The 17,819-nt window shown below is 41.8% G+C and overlaps 1 protein-coding gene and 1 pseudogene across 8 annotated transcripts in view; both read right to left on the reverse strand.

Annotated features, from left to right (window-relative positions):
• Positions 1-265: 265 nt before the first annotated feature.
• On the reverse strand, positions 266-7,394 carry LOC132708960 (uncharacterized; annotated as a pseudogene). Its single transcript, XR_015731819.1, has 4 exons — positions 7,226-7,394; positions 6,390-6,472; positions 4,472-4,598; positions 266-2,889 (listed from the first exon to the last, which is right to left on the reverse strand). The product of XR_015731819.1 is annotated as an uncharacterized LOC132708960 (transcript).
• A 2,924-nt stretch (positions 7,395-10,318) lies between these two features.
• The window catches only part of LOC117668149 (uncharacterized), a 31,022-nt gene continuing 23,521 nt past the window's right edge, over positions 10,319-17,819 (reverse strand). For 4 of the 7 annotated variants that reach the window (XM_087884715.1, XM_087884713.1, XM_087884711.1 and 1 more), the window contains exon 4: positions 10,319-15,824. In XM_087884715.1, the coding sequence (XP_087740841.1) occupies positions 13,870-15,824 (1,955 nt within the window). In that variant the 3' untranslated portion in view covers positions 10,319-13,869. The remainder of the gene's footprint in view (positions 15,825-17,819) is intronic. The other 3 variants (XM_087884716.1, XM_087884712.1, XM_087884718.1) reach the window with 2 other exon arrangements.

A 17,819-nucleotide genomic window follows, 5' to 3' on the forward strand; every position in this document is an offset into this window, starting at 1 on the left:
GAGACTCCCGGTTCTGAATTTCTTTCCACACTCCAGACACTGATATGGCTTTTCCCGTGTGTGGATTTTTAAAATTTCTTTTTAATTATTTACATATAAGTATATCGACCACAGTGTGACTGTCCTGGCATTTCATCCACCATAAAAACCAAAGTGAAAGAAAAATAACATATATACAACTTACACAGTGCTAGTCTTATACAATTATTTTTTAACCAACGTATTCATTCTAATACATATATAATATCTCATCTTATCTTATTCCTTTTTGAAGGGGTGTTTTCACTTTTTCATTGCTGTGCATACACCATTCTCACTGTGTTAGGATGTGAAGTATTAGGTATATTGACCCTTTGCTATAAGCTTGTTATAATACCTAATAGAAATAGTTCTTGTTTGAATTCTATACGTTGTCCAATCATTTTTTCTAGCCACATCTGAATTTGTAACCAAAATCTCCTTGTTTTTTTAAAGGTCCACATGTGGTAATATGTGCCTGGTAATTGTTTACATTTCCACTGTTTTGGGGATGTGTTGCTAAACATTTTAGCCAATCGTGCTGGGGGAAGATGCTACCTGTAAAACATTTTGTGAATTTCTGGCTGGGATTTTAAAGGTTCATCCTGAGGAGGTATCTTGTAAGATTGACAAGGCCTATAGAATAAATTCTTGGATTGCAAAGCAAAGGCAACTGCCTAGAGATGTGGTGATTTATTTCACAGATAAAGAAATAAGAAATGATATTGTGCAAAAATCCTTTAATTCTACTCCACAATTGTATGGAAGAAAGATCTGGATATATAAAGAATTGCCGCCTAAGATAATATCGTTAATTCTCTATAGATACCCCAATTAGCATATTTTCCTGCTGTGCGTCTTCTTATGGTGACTAAACTCACTCCAGGTCTTGGATTTCTTTCCACACTCCACACACTGATATGGCTTCTCCCGTGTGGATTCTTTTATGGCGCGTAAGATTCCTGCCATCTTTGAAACTCTTTCCACAGTCGATGCATTTAAACGGTTTCTCTCCTGTGTGGATCCTCATGTGGGAGGTAAGCCTGCCACTCTCTCTATAACATTTCCCACACTCCAGGCATTTATAGGGTTTCTCCCCTGAGTGAATCCTTCTATGGCTCCTGAGTGAATTATTATGATTAAAGCTTTTTCCGCACTCATAACATGTGTATGGTTTCTCCCCAGTGTGGATCCTCTTGTGGATACAAAGGTAACTACTTTTTCTGAAACTCATGCCACACTCTGTGCACTTATGGGGTTTCTCCCCTGTGTGAATCCTTTTATGGATCATCAGTTTTCCAGGGTCACTGAAGCATTTTCCACACTCCTGGCACTGATATGGTTTCTCTCCAGTGTGGGTTCTGCTATGGAGGATATAGCTTTTTTTTTCATTGAAGCTCTTTCCACATGTACGGCATTCATATGGTTTCTCCCCGGTGTGGAGCCTTTTGTGACGAGAGAGTGACCCCAAATCAGTGAAGCATTTGTCACATTCGGTGCACTTATAAGGCTTTTCACCCGTGTGGGTCCTTTTATGGAGAGTAAGGTGACTTGTTTGACTGAAGCACTTCCCACACTTGAAGCATTGATAAGGTTTCTCTCCACTGTGGATCCTTCTATGGGAAGTTAGGTGGCTGGATATACAGAAACTCTTTCCACACTCCAGGCATTTGTACGGTTTCTCCCCTGTGTGGGTCCGTTCGTGGGCATGAAAGCCACCAGATCTGGCAAAGCGCTTTCCACACTGCAGGCACTGAAAGGGCTTCTCCCCTGTGTGGATCCTCTCATGGGACTTAAGATGATCTTTTTGACTGAAGCTCTTTCCACAGTGCAGGCATTTATAAGGCTTCTCCCCTTTATGCATCCTGTTATGTAAGGTTAGAGCACCACTTCTGCTGAAGCTTTTTCCACACTCCAAGCATTCATAGGGTTTCTCCCCTGTGTGAATCCTCTTATGGGAAGTAAGCTCACTGGAAGTCCTGAAGCATTTTCCACACTCTATGCATTTATACGGCTTCTCTCCAGTGTGGATCCTCTCATGTAAGTTGAATTTGCCTTTTTGTGCAAAACTCTTTCCACACACCGTGCAATGATACGGCTTTTCCCCTGTATGGATCCTATTATGGTAACTGAGGAGAGTTGCAGAGCAGAAGCTCTTCTCACATTCCAGGCATTTACATGATTTATTCCCAGTGGGACTTTTTTTCCGGGAATTCAGTCTCTTCCTCTGAGTAAACCTCGTTCCACCCTCCCTGCATTGATACAACTTCTCCTCTTTGTGGATTCTTTGATGGGAAGCAAGGGAGGTGCTGTTTCTGAAGGTCTTTCCGCAGGTGATGCACTGATGCTGCTGCTTCTCTTTGTGGACCCTCTTATGTGAATTAAGGTGATTTTTCTGCCTGAAGGTCCTTCCACAATCCAGACATTTGTGTGGATCCTCTGCTTTGTGAATTTTTTTATGTGATGCAAGGGAGCGGCTTGTATCGAAGCTTTCTGCACACTCCGTACATTTGTACATTTTCCCTCCTTCTTGTATGCTTTCATGTAAAGGAGGAGGAAGGGGCCCTCTGGAGTGTTGCCTGCTTTCATCCTGTTTCTCTCCAGCAGGGATTTCGCAACAGTCACATAATCCAGATTCATCTCGGAGTGTTTTCCCACACCTTGAACACACTTCTTTTTCTTGGCAATCATCTCCGTCCAATAAGACATTGGTATCTGGACAAGGTAAACCAGAACAATTCTCCAGCTCCCCTGTTAACTGCTTTTCCTTAGAACTTTGCTTTCCATGGATCTTTTCTACATCTTCTTTTTTGTCTTTTGGCAAAGGTGCTGCTACCTCTTGGCCAGAATCCTCCATCTCCCATCCGTCACCTGCTTGGAATAGAAAAAAAAGAAAAGTTAACACAAATTTAGGTGCGAAAGGGATTAAGCACCATTACTGTATTTGAACAGTATCAATATTCTTCCAAATTTGTTCCCATTTGTTCAAAACATGATGCTATGCTTGTTATTAATGTGAAAACAGAGTTGTATTGTTTTTACACTATTGTGAGACGACCTGTTGGCCTTTGATGAAAATACATTGTATATGTTTCTAATCTCATCAGCTAGGTTTAAGCTTGAGAATTGTACGTAAGAGCTAGGATCAGAGGCCTTATGAACCACCCATAAGCAGAATTTATTGATATGATAGTTACTCTAGAGAAAACAAGAAATGCTGGAAATCAGCCAAACAATAGATGGAGACGTAGAGGAGAATATGCTGAAAATAGTCTAAAGATAAAAATGTTGGAAATCAGCTGGGGTGAAAAAGAAGATGATGGATGATAATTAAATAATGTGAACTGAGTTTGAAATGACTTTATGTAAAAAGAGAAATGTAATTGATGAAAAGCCTATGAAAATTAGATGTAAATTAATAGATGTTAAGATAGAGATTTGATGAAATGAGTCTTGAAATTACGGAATATATATGGAATTTTGATTTATAAAATGATATAAAAATTAGAATTGTGTTTATTTGGAAACTAAAAATTGCATATAAAAAAGAGTTGTGTTTATTTGGGAACTAAGATTTATGGTGATACAATAGAATACTAAATATCTAGATTAAGATGTTAGAATCTGCAATAAAAATTTTTGGTTTGATTTTTATTTTAAAAGATGCAAACGGATGAATTTGGAATTGAGCTTGTTAAAGAAGTGTGAGCAATTGTACTTATTTATTACCGGACCAAATTCTCGCTCTCAAAGATATATTTTATGTTGAATATGTTGAAAAAAAATAAAAAAATATTTTTCAAAAAAAAGAAAAGAAAAAGAAAACACCTAGGAACTAGGACCATAAAAGGAAATTCGTAAATAAGGAAATTTGTAAATGGGGGAGATAGAATTAGAGTAGTGGGAGATGTAATGGGGGGGGGGAGAGATAATGTATTCACTTTATTTATTTTATTTATTTATTTTATTTATTTATTTGTTCCTATTTCTATACCGCCCTTCTCCAAATAGGACTCAGGGCGGTGAACAGCCAGAGTAAAAAACAGTACATACAAAATTTAAAAGCAGTATAAAATAATTAAATATTTTGGCTGTAAATTAAAACAACCCAATTTAAAATCAATTTAAAATTTAACTCAAGCCAGCTCACTTTAGACACTCTGGATATGTTGTAACATCATTATTACTAAGCTAATGAAGAAGAGGTGGGAGGTCAATTTGTAAAGGTACTAGGGAATATAAAGCAAATGTATTGATGATTTAGGGTACCTGCATGTGCCTTGTCCATGCATGTTGCAAAGTGAAGAATAAAATTACCATTGGAAGTTTTTGACTCTTGGAAATTTTGGCTGGTAATTGTTTATTTCCAAACTAGACAACAAATCCCACTTTAAGTCAATATATGATTTGACCTTTGGCTACTAAATTTCAATATCTTAACAGAATCTCTTACCTAAGGAGGCCAAGTTCCTCTTGTTTTCCAGCATGACCTCTTGGTACAGGGCTTTTTGCTCAGAATCCAGCAGGGCCCACTCCTCCACGGAGAAAAACACAGCTACGTCCTCAAATGATACCACATTCTGACACAGGGAGAAGAAAAAAACACAACATATTCCATGAACATTCCTAACAGTGAACATTTCAATGAATTACATTCGAGTCTTCTTCTTAATGAACAAACTGCAGATTTTCCAAGTAGGGCAAACGAGCATGTAGGACCCTGATGGCGAAACTATGGCACACGTGCCAGAGGTGGCACAGAGCACCCTTTCTGTGGGCACGTGAGCTGTCCCCCCAGTTCAACTCCACTGCACATGCGTGCGAACCTCCCACCGGGCAGCTGGTCTTCGGGTCTCTGCCACGCATATAGCGGGGCATGTGCAAAGGGCCACGTGCATGCACGGAGGGGTGTGGGGTGTGCGGGGGGCTGCACGCATAATGCATTTTGGGGGTTTGGGTGCACGTGCTTTGGGCACTCAGTCTGGAAAAGGTTAGCTATCACTGGTGTGGGATATTGAACTTAGTAGCTGGAACAGTAAAATGTACAATAGGCCGCAACACAATTGTAATTGATTAGTTAGAGTTAGAGTAAAAACCACAGCATATTCCATGAATATTCCTAACAATGAACACTTCAATGAATTACATGTGAGTCTTCTTTTTAATGAAAAACCTCCACAGTTTCCAAGTAGGGCAAACAAGCATGTTAGGATATTGAATTTAATAGCTGGAACAGTAAAGTCTTCAATAAGCCACAACACAATTGTAACAGATTAGTTAGAGAGTGCTGACTCATGCAGGATGCAATCTATGCTCTGATTGGTTGCTGTAAGTATAAAGGGGGTGTTTCTCTTTTTTCCCTCCTTTTTTCCTTCTGTGTTTTAGATTTACCTCAGGATGTTCCTGACTATCTTATGTTCTTCCTTTTCTGGATGATGACAAAGACTGCTGTAAATTGGTAGGTTAAATAGATTTATATTTATATAAAGGACTACAAGTCCTGGTTACGTTCTCTGACTTAATCTCAACAGCTTCTGCGTAATTCCCTGACAGAGCATCTTCTCTAGAGAATGTTTACAGAAACGAAGTGTCTTTGGCTGGAGATACATCTCCAGCAATGCCATATTCCTTTGCTGACCACTGATATGCTTGACCTTGGATATATTGGCCAAATCCAAAACTGGGTTAATTTTACCCACTGCGGTGAGTGGATGAATCATGCCAAATCAAAGAAAGTGGGGTATAACATTTAATTTCTGTGGAAAAGTCAACCTTGGACTTTACTTTTTACTTTAGGCTTTCATGTTCAACACTTTTTAAAAATCCTTAGTAAAGACCACACCTGGAATACCGAGTTCAGTTTTAGTCACAACATTACCAAAAAAAGATGTGGAGCCTTTGGAAAAAGTGCAAAGAGCAACTAAGGATTAAAGGCCTGGAGACTAAAACATATGAAAAACGATTGCAGGAACTGGATATGGCTAGTCTGGAGAAAAGAAGGACTAGGGGAGACATGATAGCCGTGTTCCAGTATTTGTGGGGCTGCCACATGCAAGAGGGGCTCAAGTTATTTTTCCAAAGCACCAGAAAGCAGGACAAGAAACAATGGATGGAAACTAATCATGGAGAAAGGCAACCTGGAATTAAGGAGAAACTTCCTGGCAGTGAGAACAATTAACTAATGGAACAGTTTGCCTTCAGAAGTTGTGGGCTGGAGGTTTTTAAGGGGAGACTGGATACCCGCTTGTCTGAAATGGCATAGGGTCTCCTACTTGAAACAGGGGGATGGACTAGAAGATCTCCAAGATCCCTTCCAATTGTGTTATTTTATTGGGAGATTGGCACATCTCGGGAGGGGAGAACCCTCTTACCTGTGCTGAAAGCTCAACTGTTGTTAATCCTCCATTACAAAGAACTGAGGTTCCAGGAGATGAAGACGAGGCCATGAGAATGTCTAGGAGTGAAAAAAACCAGCAAGGGAATAATTTGCTATCAAACATCCTAAGGATATTCTTCAGCATACATTGCAGAAGGGTGAGTTTAACCTATTTCTATGCCAGCCAGGGAACCCCTTTATGTGAGTCCCTTGCAGCCAAAATAACAATACCTAGAAGCTCACCCTGGGTGAGAAGAAAACTGAGAGGTGTGGAAGGACCAGGGATTGGATTCAGAGGCAGCTCTCTAGCCCATGAATTTATGCATTAAAGGACCACAGAGCTGGACTCTGGAGGCCTCAAGCAGATCCCATCCTATATCCAGGGATTAGTGCTGAGTTGTTTGTTAGTCAGGAGTTCTAGGTCGGGCTTGGCACCAACTAAGAGACAGAGTCTAATTGGGACATTGGGAAACTGGCTCATATTTATCACTGTTGCAGTGTCGCGGGGTGATGTGATCCTCTTTTGTGACCTTCTGACAAGCAAAGTCAATGGAGAACCCAGATTCCCTTCACCAAGGTGTTACTAACTTAACAACCGCAGTGTGGTTCACTTAACAACTGTAGCAAGAAAGGTCATAAAGGGGAAAACTCACTTAGCCACTATCTCGGCAAGCAAGAGAAATTATGGGCTCAATTGTGATCCTAACTCAAGGATTACCTGTATTCAGATTTGGACATTGCGCCCCAAGAAACTGCATTGAAAGGTCTCCTGTCCAAGCATTTCCCCAGATGGGAAGAAGAAAGGGAGGGAGGGAGGGAGGAACTTCTTACCTGGCGCTCGATAGGAAAAAGGCAGCTCTCTTCCTCGGCCGGACTCCGCTCTCGAACAGATGCGCGCAGGAAAAGATCCGCGATCGCCACCAGCCACACACGTGTATCCCCTTCCCCGGAACGACCCCAGCCAGGAGTTTGCAGAGCCCAAGATGGAAGTGCTCATTGCTCCTCCCCTCTCCGTCCAGCTCCTCCCATTGGTCCCCGTGCCTGCCCCCTACTCCCCCCCCCACGTGAGATGATCAGCTGGGCAGCGAGTTCATTGCTTCTTTGCCCCAGGCAGCCAGAGAAAGAGGGGAGAGAGGGAGGGGACGAAGCCCAGGATGGGAGGAGGGAAGGGAAGAAGATGCAGAGCAGCAAAGGTAGAAGGGAATCGCCCTTTAAGAGAATAACAGAGCTTGGAGGGACCTTGGAGGTCTTCTAGTCCAACCCCGAGGCAGCCAGAGAAAGAGGTGAGAGAGGGAGGGGACGAAGCCTAGGAATGGGAGGAGGGGAGAATGTGTGAATAGCACATTTAGAAGCGAATCTCCCATTTGGAAGAAAGCTGGAGTAGGCAAGAAAAGGAGGCTGCTTTTCTAACAGGGCAGTCCTCAACTAACAATGTATCTCCTAAAATGACTAACATTCACAATTGTGCCATAACAAGAAATAATGGCTGCTTTACAAGTAGTCCTCGACTCATGGACCATTCATTTAGCAGCCCTTTGAAGCTACAACAGCCCTGGAAAAAAGTGACTTATGTCTGTCCCTAGCGCTAAAGACCTTTGCAAAATCCTCATGGTCACATGATCGAAATTCAGCCGCTTGACCACTGACTCATATTTATGACGGTTGCCGTGTCTCAGGGTCATGTGAAGTTTCAGACAAGAATAGTCAATGGGGAAGCCAGATTTATTTCACAACCGTATTACTAAGCCTTGGTAGTACGGTGGTCTAAAGCACTCTGTTATTAACACAGCTGCCTGCAATTACTGCAGGTTCGAATCTTACCAGGCTCAAGGTTGACTCAGCCTTCCATCCTTTCTAAGGTAGGTTAAATGAGGACCCAGTTTGTGGGGGCAATAAGCTGACTTTGTATAAATATATAAAAGTATGAAGGCTATTGCTTAACGCATTGTAAGCTGCCCTGAGTCTCCGGAGAAGGGCGGCATATAAATCAAATTTTTAAAAAAACAAAACAAAAAACTAATGTTAACAATTGTTGTGATTCACATAACAACTATGACAAGAAATATTGTAACATGGGACAAAATTGACTTCTCAAGTTTCTCACTTCACCACAGAAATTTTGGGCCGAATGGTGGTTATGAGTCGAGGACAATCTGTGTTTGAAGTGTTGATGGGGCGTATCTGAGTGCAATATGAATTTGAGATGTAGACAACCACCATTCAGTCCAAAATATCTTCCCCTAAAAGTAGAATAAAGATACAAGAGGGGAAAAAAAAACAAAAACTGCTTTCTTTTGATATTATCCCCAATAAATAGAGTCAAAAGACCCCTTTAATACTCCATAAGAGTTCCATTAACCATTCCATTCTGAAGCGGAAGAAAACCTCTCAGCTAAGAAATATTTAATATTTAACTATTTAAAAGGCCTGAGCTCGGAAAGATGTAATCCCTCCATTTATAAGTATATGGCGGGTATCAGCAACTTGTGCTCTGGAGCCGCATGCAGCTCTTTCATCCCGCTGCTGTGGCTCCCTATTGGCTGAACCCACCACTGGCTGGCCCCACCGCACCCCTCGCCCTCCCCTTCCAGTCATTCCTCGCCTGGCCTGAGAGAGGAGAGAGAGGGAGAGAAAGAGACACCCACCCCCACCCCCACAGAGAGATACCTGTTTCCCACAGAAAACACTGGGAGCCAGAAAACCTGGGTAGGCGTGGCTGGGGTGTGTGTCATGTGACTGGGTGGGAGTGTGTAACATCAAGTTGGCCACACCCACCCAGGTTTTGTGGCTCCTGGTGTTTTCTTTTCTGTGGGAAATGGGTCCAAATGGCTCTTTGAGTGTTTAAGGTTGCAGACCCCTGGTATATGGAGTTCACAAAAAAAATTGCTAGTACACAGTATAGGTAGTCCCCGTCTTACTATGGTTCATTTAATGACTGCTTGAAGTTTCACTGAGAAAAGTATCTTACGACCCTTTTTCACACTTAGGACGGTTGCAGCATCCCCATGGTCATGTGATCAAAATTCAGACACTTGGCAACTGAATCACATTTATGACCGTTGTCGTGTCCAGGGGTCACATGATCGCCTCTTGTGACCTCTGACGAGCAAAGTCCATGGGAAGAATCAGATTCACTTAACTATGTTAACAACTAATTCAACAACTGCAGTGATTCACTTAAGGATCGTAGCAAGAAAGATGAAACAGAATACTACTTAGTCTGGGAGAAATGGTATAAATGGTTGGAGGAGAAAGGGGAAAAAAGGCGGAGGGGGGACAAAAGAAAACTAAACAATGGTTAAATTAGGTGGAGGAATATGGAAACAAATGGGAAGATATAAATTGTGGAAAGGAAACTAGATACCTGTTTATGTGAAATGTAAATAAAATATTTAGATTAAGAGAATATATATATATGATATACTAGAAATATATGTATAAAAGATAAAGATAAGAAACAGAAAATGTATAAATATGGGTTACTGATGTGAAGATGTTGAAAAGAAGATGTAAATATCTTTTTGTTTTTTTCTTTTGTTTTTTTTAAAAAACTGTTTAATACAAATTATTTTTTTTTAAAAAAGAATCGTAGCAAGAAAGGTCACAAAATGGAACACTTTCAAAACATCTCACTTAACAGCAAAGGTTTTGGGCTCACTTGTGGTCTTAAATCAATTACCTCTACAAACTATTTCTCCTATAGTAAAACAGCTCCAAGCCTAAGAGAGCCTGCTTGAAGTTTGCAGAGAGAGGGTTCCTGACGTATTCCCCATTTCCTCCTCAAGAATTGCTCTTGCCATCTGGTTGAAAGAAGGAAAGAGCTCCTTCTGGACTCAAGGGCACTTTTGGTTTTCCTTACCTTTCCTGTTCCAGGCGCGTAACCAGATGTGCCCATGCCTCCAATTGAACACATTGAAGACAAGATTGTAAGCAAAAATTTTATTCTGCAGAAAAAGTAACACAAGTAAATCTCCCTCAAAGCCTTTGTACCCCACCGAAGTCCACTGGAGGGCTTTACACAGCATTTGCCCCACAATTTACAAATCAGAGTCAGAAGGAATTTTCTCATCTCATCTTTACATTAATTCCTGCCTGTTTTACACTAACATCTTAGTCTTCCTGCATAACGGTATATGTAATATAGAGCTCAGCCAAGCTATTTAAATCTATCTTAGCACGTGCAGAGAAACCTCAATACTTTTGTAAATGTTGCTTTGGCAGTAATAATAACATAGCTTTCCGTGATACTTCCTATTTCCAGCATACTTCTACTTTTTCGAGCTGTTCTAACCTTTCCTATTTGTGCCTTGTCCCATAGTACATTTTGAGTTTTTAACTTTTTATTTAGAAGATTCAAGGGTCTCGTAATACTTGTAATCCTTTTTTTGAAGAGCAAGCAAATATTGACCATAATTCTTTCTCTCTTTTCAACGTATTGGATACTTAAAAGATTTTACAGCAGGAAGGCACTACAAATGACAAAAGACTCCATAAGTTTTAAGCAAGGGTCTCCACACTTGGCAACTTTTAGGACTTGTGGACTTCAATTCCTAGAATTCCCCAGCAAGAAGAGTAACATGGTTTTTAAGCATGGCTGGTTCAGGAATTCTGGGAGTTGAAGAAAAAATAACCAAGGTCCCTCATCCCTGATGAGATTTTGGCCTTCCAACGGTCAGAGGCCAAACTGTGCATTTGGCCTTGTTCCCTGGGAAACCTGATCCTTCTCCAAGGAATCTTAAGCCTCTTCGCCATCTTCCCCCTTTTTGAGATTTTAACTTATGGACTTCAACTCCCAGAATTCCCCAGCCAGCATGGTAACATGTGTGCCAACAACTGTGCCAGAGGAATTCTGGAAGTTGAAGTCCACAAGTCTTAAAATACCTTTGGACACCCCTAGTCTAGGCCCTGACCGATTTTGAGGTTAAGAAATTCCTTCCCTGTTATCCAAGGTGGGTGTCAGCGTTCCAGAAAACCCCCAACTCCCAGTAAAGACACTGAAGCAGGCATTTTCCAAAGTTCTCTTTACTAGCAATAGGGAAACTGGCACATCTGGGAAATCCCGAATCTGAAAAACCCGGGTTTTCCTTCAATAATACAAAGCTCCCCAAACCAACCCCTTTCTCCCCTTTCCGTCACATGCTCCAATCATCGTCCGTTCCATCTCAAGCCAGCCCCTGACCACTCCTCCTCCAGATGCTGGCTCACCCTGACCTTGACCGATAGGAAGAACACTATTTTGTCTACTAACTCCCCTCTCCTAAATCCCCTCTCCTACTTTCCCACACGTGAGGAGATGGCAGCATTGAAGCTTCTGGCCTAATATGGCTTCCAAGGCTGACAGTGGGTTTCAATGAATTGGCAATTGTCAGTTACACTGAAACAACACATTCTTAACATTCATAACTCTGCCTTAATAACAAATAATCAATTGCTGCTTTACAATTAGTCCTCATCTTACAATCATTTGTTCAGCCACCAATAGCCTCCCACTGGCCAGTACACTCGCAGAGTGCGCCTCCTCAGGGTGCTGTCCGCCAGACAATGTCGGCTGGCGACCCCCAGGGGGAGACCCTTCTCTGTGGCGGCGCCCACCCTCTGGAACAACCTCCCCCCAGAGATACGTACAATAACAGACCTCTGGATTTTTCGTCGGGCCCTGAAAACCTATTTATTTCAACTAGCTGGGCTGGCTTGAGTTAAATTTTAAATTGATTTTAAATTGGGTTGTTTTAATTTATGGCCAAAATATCTATTTTGTATGTCCTGTTTTTTACTTTGGCTGTTCACCGCCCTGAGTCCTATTTGGAGAAGGGCGGTATAGAAATAGGAACAAATAAATAAATAAATAAAGTTACAACGGCACTGAAAAAAATGATTTATGATTTTTTTCACACCACCGTTGCAACATCCCTGTGTGATGTGATCAAAATTTTAATCCATTGTTTTGTATATCGGTTCAACCTGAGAAAGCCAAGTTTCTTTTTCAACATTGTACATTTTGTCACAGTACTAATTACATATTTATAAATCAGCAAGAACACTAAAGCCATAATTTGGCCTTTGGTATTCCAGCAATATGTGTTTGAATAAATCTGCCTTTTTTGGAAAAAAAAATAAAAAAATTCAGAGATTTGGCAACTGGCCTGTATTTTTGATAGTTGGAGTGTCCCAGGGTCATGTGATCACCATTTGAAACATTCTGACAAGCAAACTCAATGGGGAACAAGCAAAGTCAATTAAGATTCACTTAACAACCATGTTACTAACTGAACAACTGTGGCAAAGGTTGTAAAATGGAACAAAACTCACTTAACCACTGTCTTTCTTAGCCATGGAAATGTGGAGCTTAATTGTGGTCATAAGTCAAGGGCTGCCTCTATTTTCTAAAGCTTGTTCCCTAAATTGTCCAAAAAGGGCCTATATCTGAGATGTGTACGCTAAGCTTTTAGCTACTATACACGTTAGGGCACTAATAAAGTCAAGCACAATCAATTTCGTATCTCAGACTAGAAATCAGTTAAACACAACCAATGTTAGCTGGTGCAGACACAGCGCCATCCCTCCAGTTATGACTTTTGACAAAACTCTCGACTGTTATATTGGTTCAATGTTTCATTCTCTTCCATCACTTTCTCCCACCAAAGTGCTCAGTGAAGATCCTATTTCTCTTTGAACTGGTGTGACTTTCTCCACATGGGTGTAGCGGACCACTGTTTGATTCTTCCAACATTACGAAATAGGGACCTCACCACTTAGGTGGCAATGTTTGCTCTTAAAGTATTTCAGCATCTTCCCTACATGATGTCTAAGCCAGCTTTCTGCACCCTAATGTTGTCTGAAACTGTTATCCCAAAGGGGCTTTTTTTGAAAAGTCAACTGGATTTTGTTTTTCCTTGAAGACATTTCGCTACTCATTTAAAAAGCTTCTTCAGTTCAGAACTGAAGAAAGTTCTTGGATGAGAAGGGAAATCTCTTCAACGGGGGAAAAAAAAGTCCAGTTGCCTGTTGATAAAAGCCCCTTTGGGACAACCGCAACCTAGATGCCTGAGAATCTCCATCTGGATGTGTTAGTTTCCAAATCCCTACCTACCTTTGGTGTTTGCACTGACAAAAGTTGATCACTTGTTGTATGTTATGTACGCTGACAGCATATGCATCGGAGACACATTCCTTGTATGTCCAATCAAACTTGGCTAATAAAGAATCCTATGCTATCCTATGTTATGCCATGACATGCTATCTCTATTCTATTTTTATTCTTATTCTTTCTAATCTTATTCTACTCTACTCTAGCACAAAGATCTAATATCCAAAAGTTAATTCCTAGTTCTACAAGAAAACTCTTCTTTTTAACAGAACAAGACGTTTCTGCTGCTTCAGAAGCCCTTCCCATACTCCATGCATTTCTACAGAATCTCTTGCAAAATGCCTGTCAGCATGAAGCAAATTTTGAGAACAGCATGAACCAATTAGCATCATCTTTTCCTGCTGTGCATCTTCTTATGTCGATTAAAGTCACTGCAGCTTCTGAATTTCTTTCCACACTCTACACACTGATATGGCTTCTCCCCTGTGTGGATTCTTTTATGAATTGTAATATTCCAGCTGTCTTTGAAACTCTTTCCACACTCAGTGCATTTAAACGGCTTCTCTCCTGTGTGGATCCTCATGTGGGAGGTAAGCTGGCCACTCTCATTACAACATTTCCCACACTCCAGGCATTTAAAGGGTTTCTCCCCTGAGTGAAGCCTTCTATGGTTCTTGAGTAAACTATTTTGACTAAAGCTTTTTCCGCACTCGTAACATGTGTACGGTTTCTCCCCAGTGTGGGTCCTCTTGTGGACACCAAGGTGACTACTTCTCCTGAAACTCATGCCACATTCTGTGCACTTATACGGTTTCTCCCCTGTGTGAATCCTTTTATGGATTGTCAGTCTTCTGGGATAACTGAAACGTTTTCCACACTCTTGGCACTGATATGGTTTCTCCCCAGTGTGGGTTCTGCTATGTAGGATATAGCTTTTTTTTGCATTGAAGCTCTTTCCACACGTGCAGCATTCATATGGTTTCTCCCCGGTGTGGAGCCATTTGTGACAAGAGGGAGCCCCCAAATCAGTGAAGCATTTTTCCCATTCGGTGCACTTATACGGCTTTTCACCTGTGTGGGTCCTTTTATGGAGAGTAAGGTGACTTGTTTGACTGAAGCGCTTCCCACACTCGGTGCATTGATGCGGTTTCTCTCCACTGTGGACACTTTTATGGGATGTTAAGTGGCTGGATTTACGGAAGCTCTTTCCACACTCCAGGCATTTGTACGGTTTCTCCCCTGTGTGGGTCAGTTCGTGGGCATGAAGGCCACCAGATCTGGCAAAGCGCTTTCCACACTGCAGGCACTGAAAGGGCTTCTCCCCTGTGTGGATTCTCTCATGGGAGTTAAGATGACCTTTTTGACTGAAGCTTTTTCCACAGTGCAGGCATTTATAGGGTTTCTCCCCTGTGTGAATCCTCTTATGGGAAGTAAGGTCACCAGAGGTCCTGAAGCATTTCCCACACTCTGTGCATTTATACGGCTTCTCTCCTGTGTGTACCCTCTTGTGTAAATTGAAATGGCCTTTTCGTGTGAAGCTCTTCCCGCACACTGTGCAATGATATGGCTTTTCCCCCGTATGGGTCCTATTATGGGAAGTGAGGTCACTTGCAGAGCCAAAGCTCTTCCCACATTCTAGGCATTTACATGATTTATTCCCAGTGGGACTTTTTTTCCAGGAATTCAGTTCCTTGCTCCAAGTAAATCTCATTCTACTCTCCCTGCATTGATGCAACTTCTCCTCTCTGTGGCTGCTTTGATGGGAAGTAAGGGAGGCGCTGCTTCCAAAGCTGTTTCCCCTATTAATGCATTGATGCTGCTTCCTCTCTTCATGGACCTTCTTATGTGAATTCAGATGATTTTTCTGGCTGAAGGTCCTTCCACAATCCAGACATTTGTGTGGAGTCTCTGCTTTGTGAATTTTTTTATGTGAATGTAGAGAGCGGCTTGTACTGAAACTTTCTGCACACTCCGTACATTTGTACATTTCCCCTCCTTCTTGTATGCTTTCATGTAAAGGAGGAGGAAGGGTCCCTCTGGAGTGTTGCCTGCTTTCATCTTGTTTCTCTCCATCAGGGCTTTGGCAACACTCACATAATCCCAATTCATCTCGGAGTGTTTTCCCACACCTTGAACACTCTCCTTTTTCTTGGCAATCATCTGTGTCCAATAAGACATTGGAATCTGGACAAGGGAAACCAGAGCAATTCTCCAGCTCCCCCATTAACTGGTTTTCCTCAGAACTTTGCTTTCCATACATCTTTTCTACAACTTCTTTTTTGTCTTTTGGCAAAGGTGCTGCTGCCTCTTGGCCAGAATCCTCCATCTCCCATCCGTCACCTGCTTGGAACAGAAAAAAAAAGAAAAGTTAACACAAACTTAGGCGTGAAACGAATTAAACACCATTGCTGTATTTGAATAATATCAAACTTGCTCCAAACTCCCACTGGTTCACAGCTTGTGCTTTGCCTGGTATTAAGTTGATATAAGATTTGTCCTTTGGGGCTTGTTCTCAATGGTACAGGTTGAAAACCTGAACATTTTGGATGAGGGCATTTAAAATTGGGGGATAGGGGGAGGTCCTCAGCTATACTGCTGAGGATGGAGAATCAATTGGTTTAATTTTAAACTGACAAGGTAGAAAGGTTGAGAATCTTGGTCCTGAAACTGAACTTCATCCTCTTCTCCATGAAGAGGTTTTTACTTGAACAAAACTGGTTCTCACTCTGAGGTGTTCATTCATCTTTATCCCAAAGGTGCTTTTTCTAAAGGCACCTGGACTTTCTTTTCTCCTTGAAAATGTTTTCCTTCTCATCCAAAAAGCTTCTTCAGTTCTGACTGAATGGTGGAGGATGGAAGGATTGATATTCCTTGCAGTCATCTGGTTATAAGCACTCTTTCCAACCAGATGACTGCAGGGATAAAAATCCCTGTGATAAACCTTTGGACCCCATGGGGCTCTTAAGTGTCATCATTATAGACCAAAAAACAACAAAACGAAAGCAACTTCTAAAAAGCTCTCTAGAAAGTGGGATAGGCACGATCAGAAACTGGCTAGGATGGGAACTTCATGGAGACAGTGAGGAGGTTTAAGGCCACTTTATGGCCTTTAAGTAGGAGTAGAAATGTAGAAGGACACTTCTATTGCATACATCAAACAAATTACCATTTTATCTGAGAAACAAATCAGCTGCTCACATCCACTACCCTTTCAGTCCAGGGAAAAAGACTCTGTCAGAAAATTGCGCAGTAGGTATCCAAATGCAGTCAGAGATGCTGACACAAATTTTATCTAAAGTAACGTATTTTACATCAATATTTACAATAAACAAGATAATTAGGCTAGAACGGGTGTCAGCAACCTGTGGCTCTGGAGCCACATGCAGCTCTTTGGGGCCTCTGCTGTGGCTCCCTGTCAGGTAATCCCACCACTGGCTAGCTCCACCCCTCGCCCTCCCCTCCCAGTCACTCCTCACCTGGCCTGAGAAGGTAAGGGCGATGGCAGGGGATGGAGAAGCAGCCAGGGTAGAGACAGAGAGATACAGAGAGAGGGGGGGGGCGGGAGGGAGGGAGGGAGGGAGAGCGAGCTGTCAAAAGGGTTTTCTGGTTCCCGGGGTTTTTTAACAACCAGTTCTCTGCCCTAATGATTGACTGGGTAGGCGTGGCTGGGGTGGTGGTCATGTGACTGGTAGAAGTGAGTGACGTCACATTGGCCACGCCCATCCAGGTTTTGTGGCTCCCAGTGTTTTCTTTTCTGTGGGGAAGGGGTCCAAATAGCTCCTTGAGCGTTTAAGGTTGCAGATCTTTGGGCTAGAAGATCATGTCGGAAGATTTCATCTGCAGAGGACCTGGCAGATGAGACAGATCACTCTTTTAGTAGTTATATCCTAGAAATGTAGACAAGGACACTCTTATCTATGCATAAGGTGAAAAAATTAGCATTTTATCTGATAAACAGATCAGCTACTCATGTCCACCACCGTTTCAGTGAAGAGGAAAGAGAATCTGTCTGGGAACTGTGCAACAGGTGCCCAAAAAGGTCAGAGATGCTGACAGGAGCTTGTATTTTTATGCAAATTAATATATTTGACATCAATATTAACAATAAACAAAAAAGTCAGGCTAACAGAAACATCATGAGGTAAAAAGAGCACACAGAGGAAAAAAGGCGGGAAACAAGGAAACTCCCCCTTTACACTCATATTAACCAATCACAGCATAGATTGCCTCATGCAGGAGACAGCTTTCTCCAACCAATCATCTGTAATTGTGTGTTCTGACTCCTTGTAGAACTCCACTGTTACAGCTACTAAATTTCAATATCTTAAAAGAATCCCT

The sequence above is a fragment of the Pantherophis guttatus genome, chromosome 2 (genome assembly GCF_059756535.1).
Source record: "Pantherophis guttatus breed Tessera chromosome 2, ASM5975653v1, whole genome shotgun sequence".
Taxonomy (NCBI): Eukaryota; Metazoa; Chordata; class Lepidosauria; order Squamata; family Colubridae; genus Pantherophis; species Pantherophis guttatus.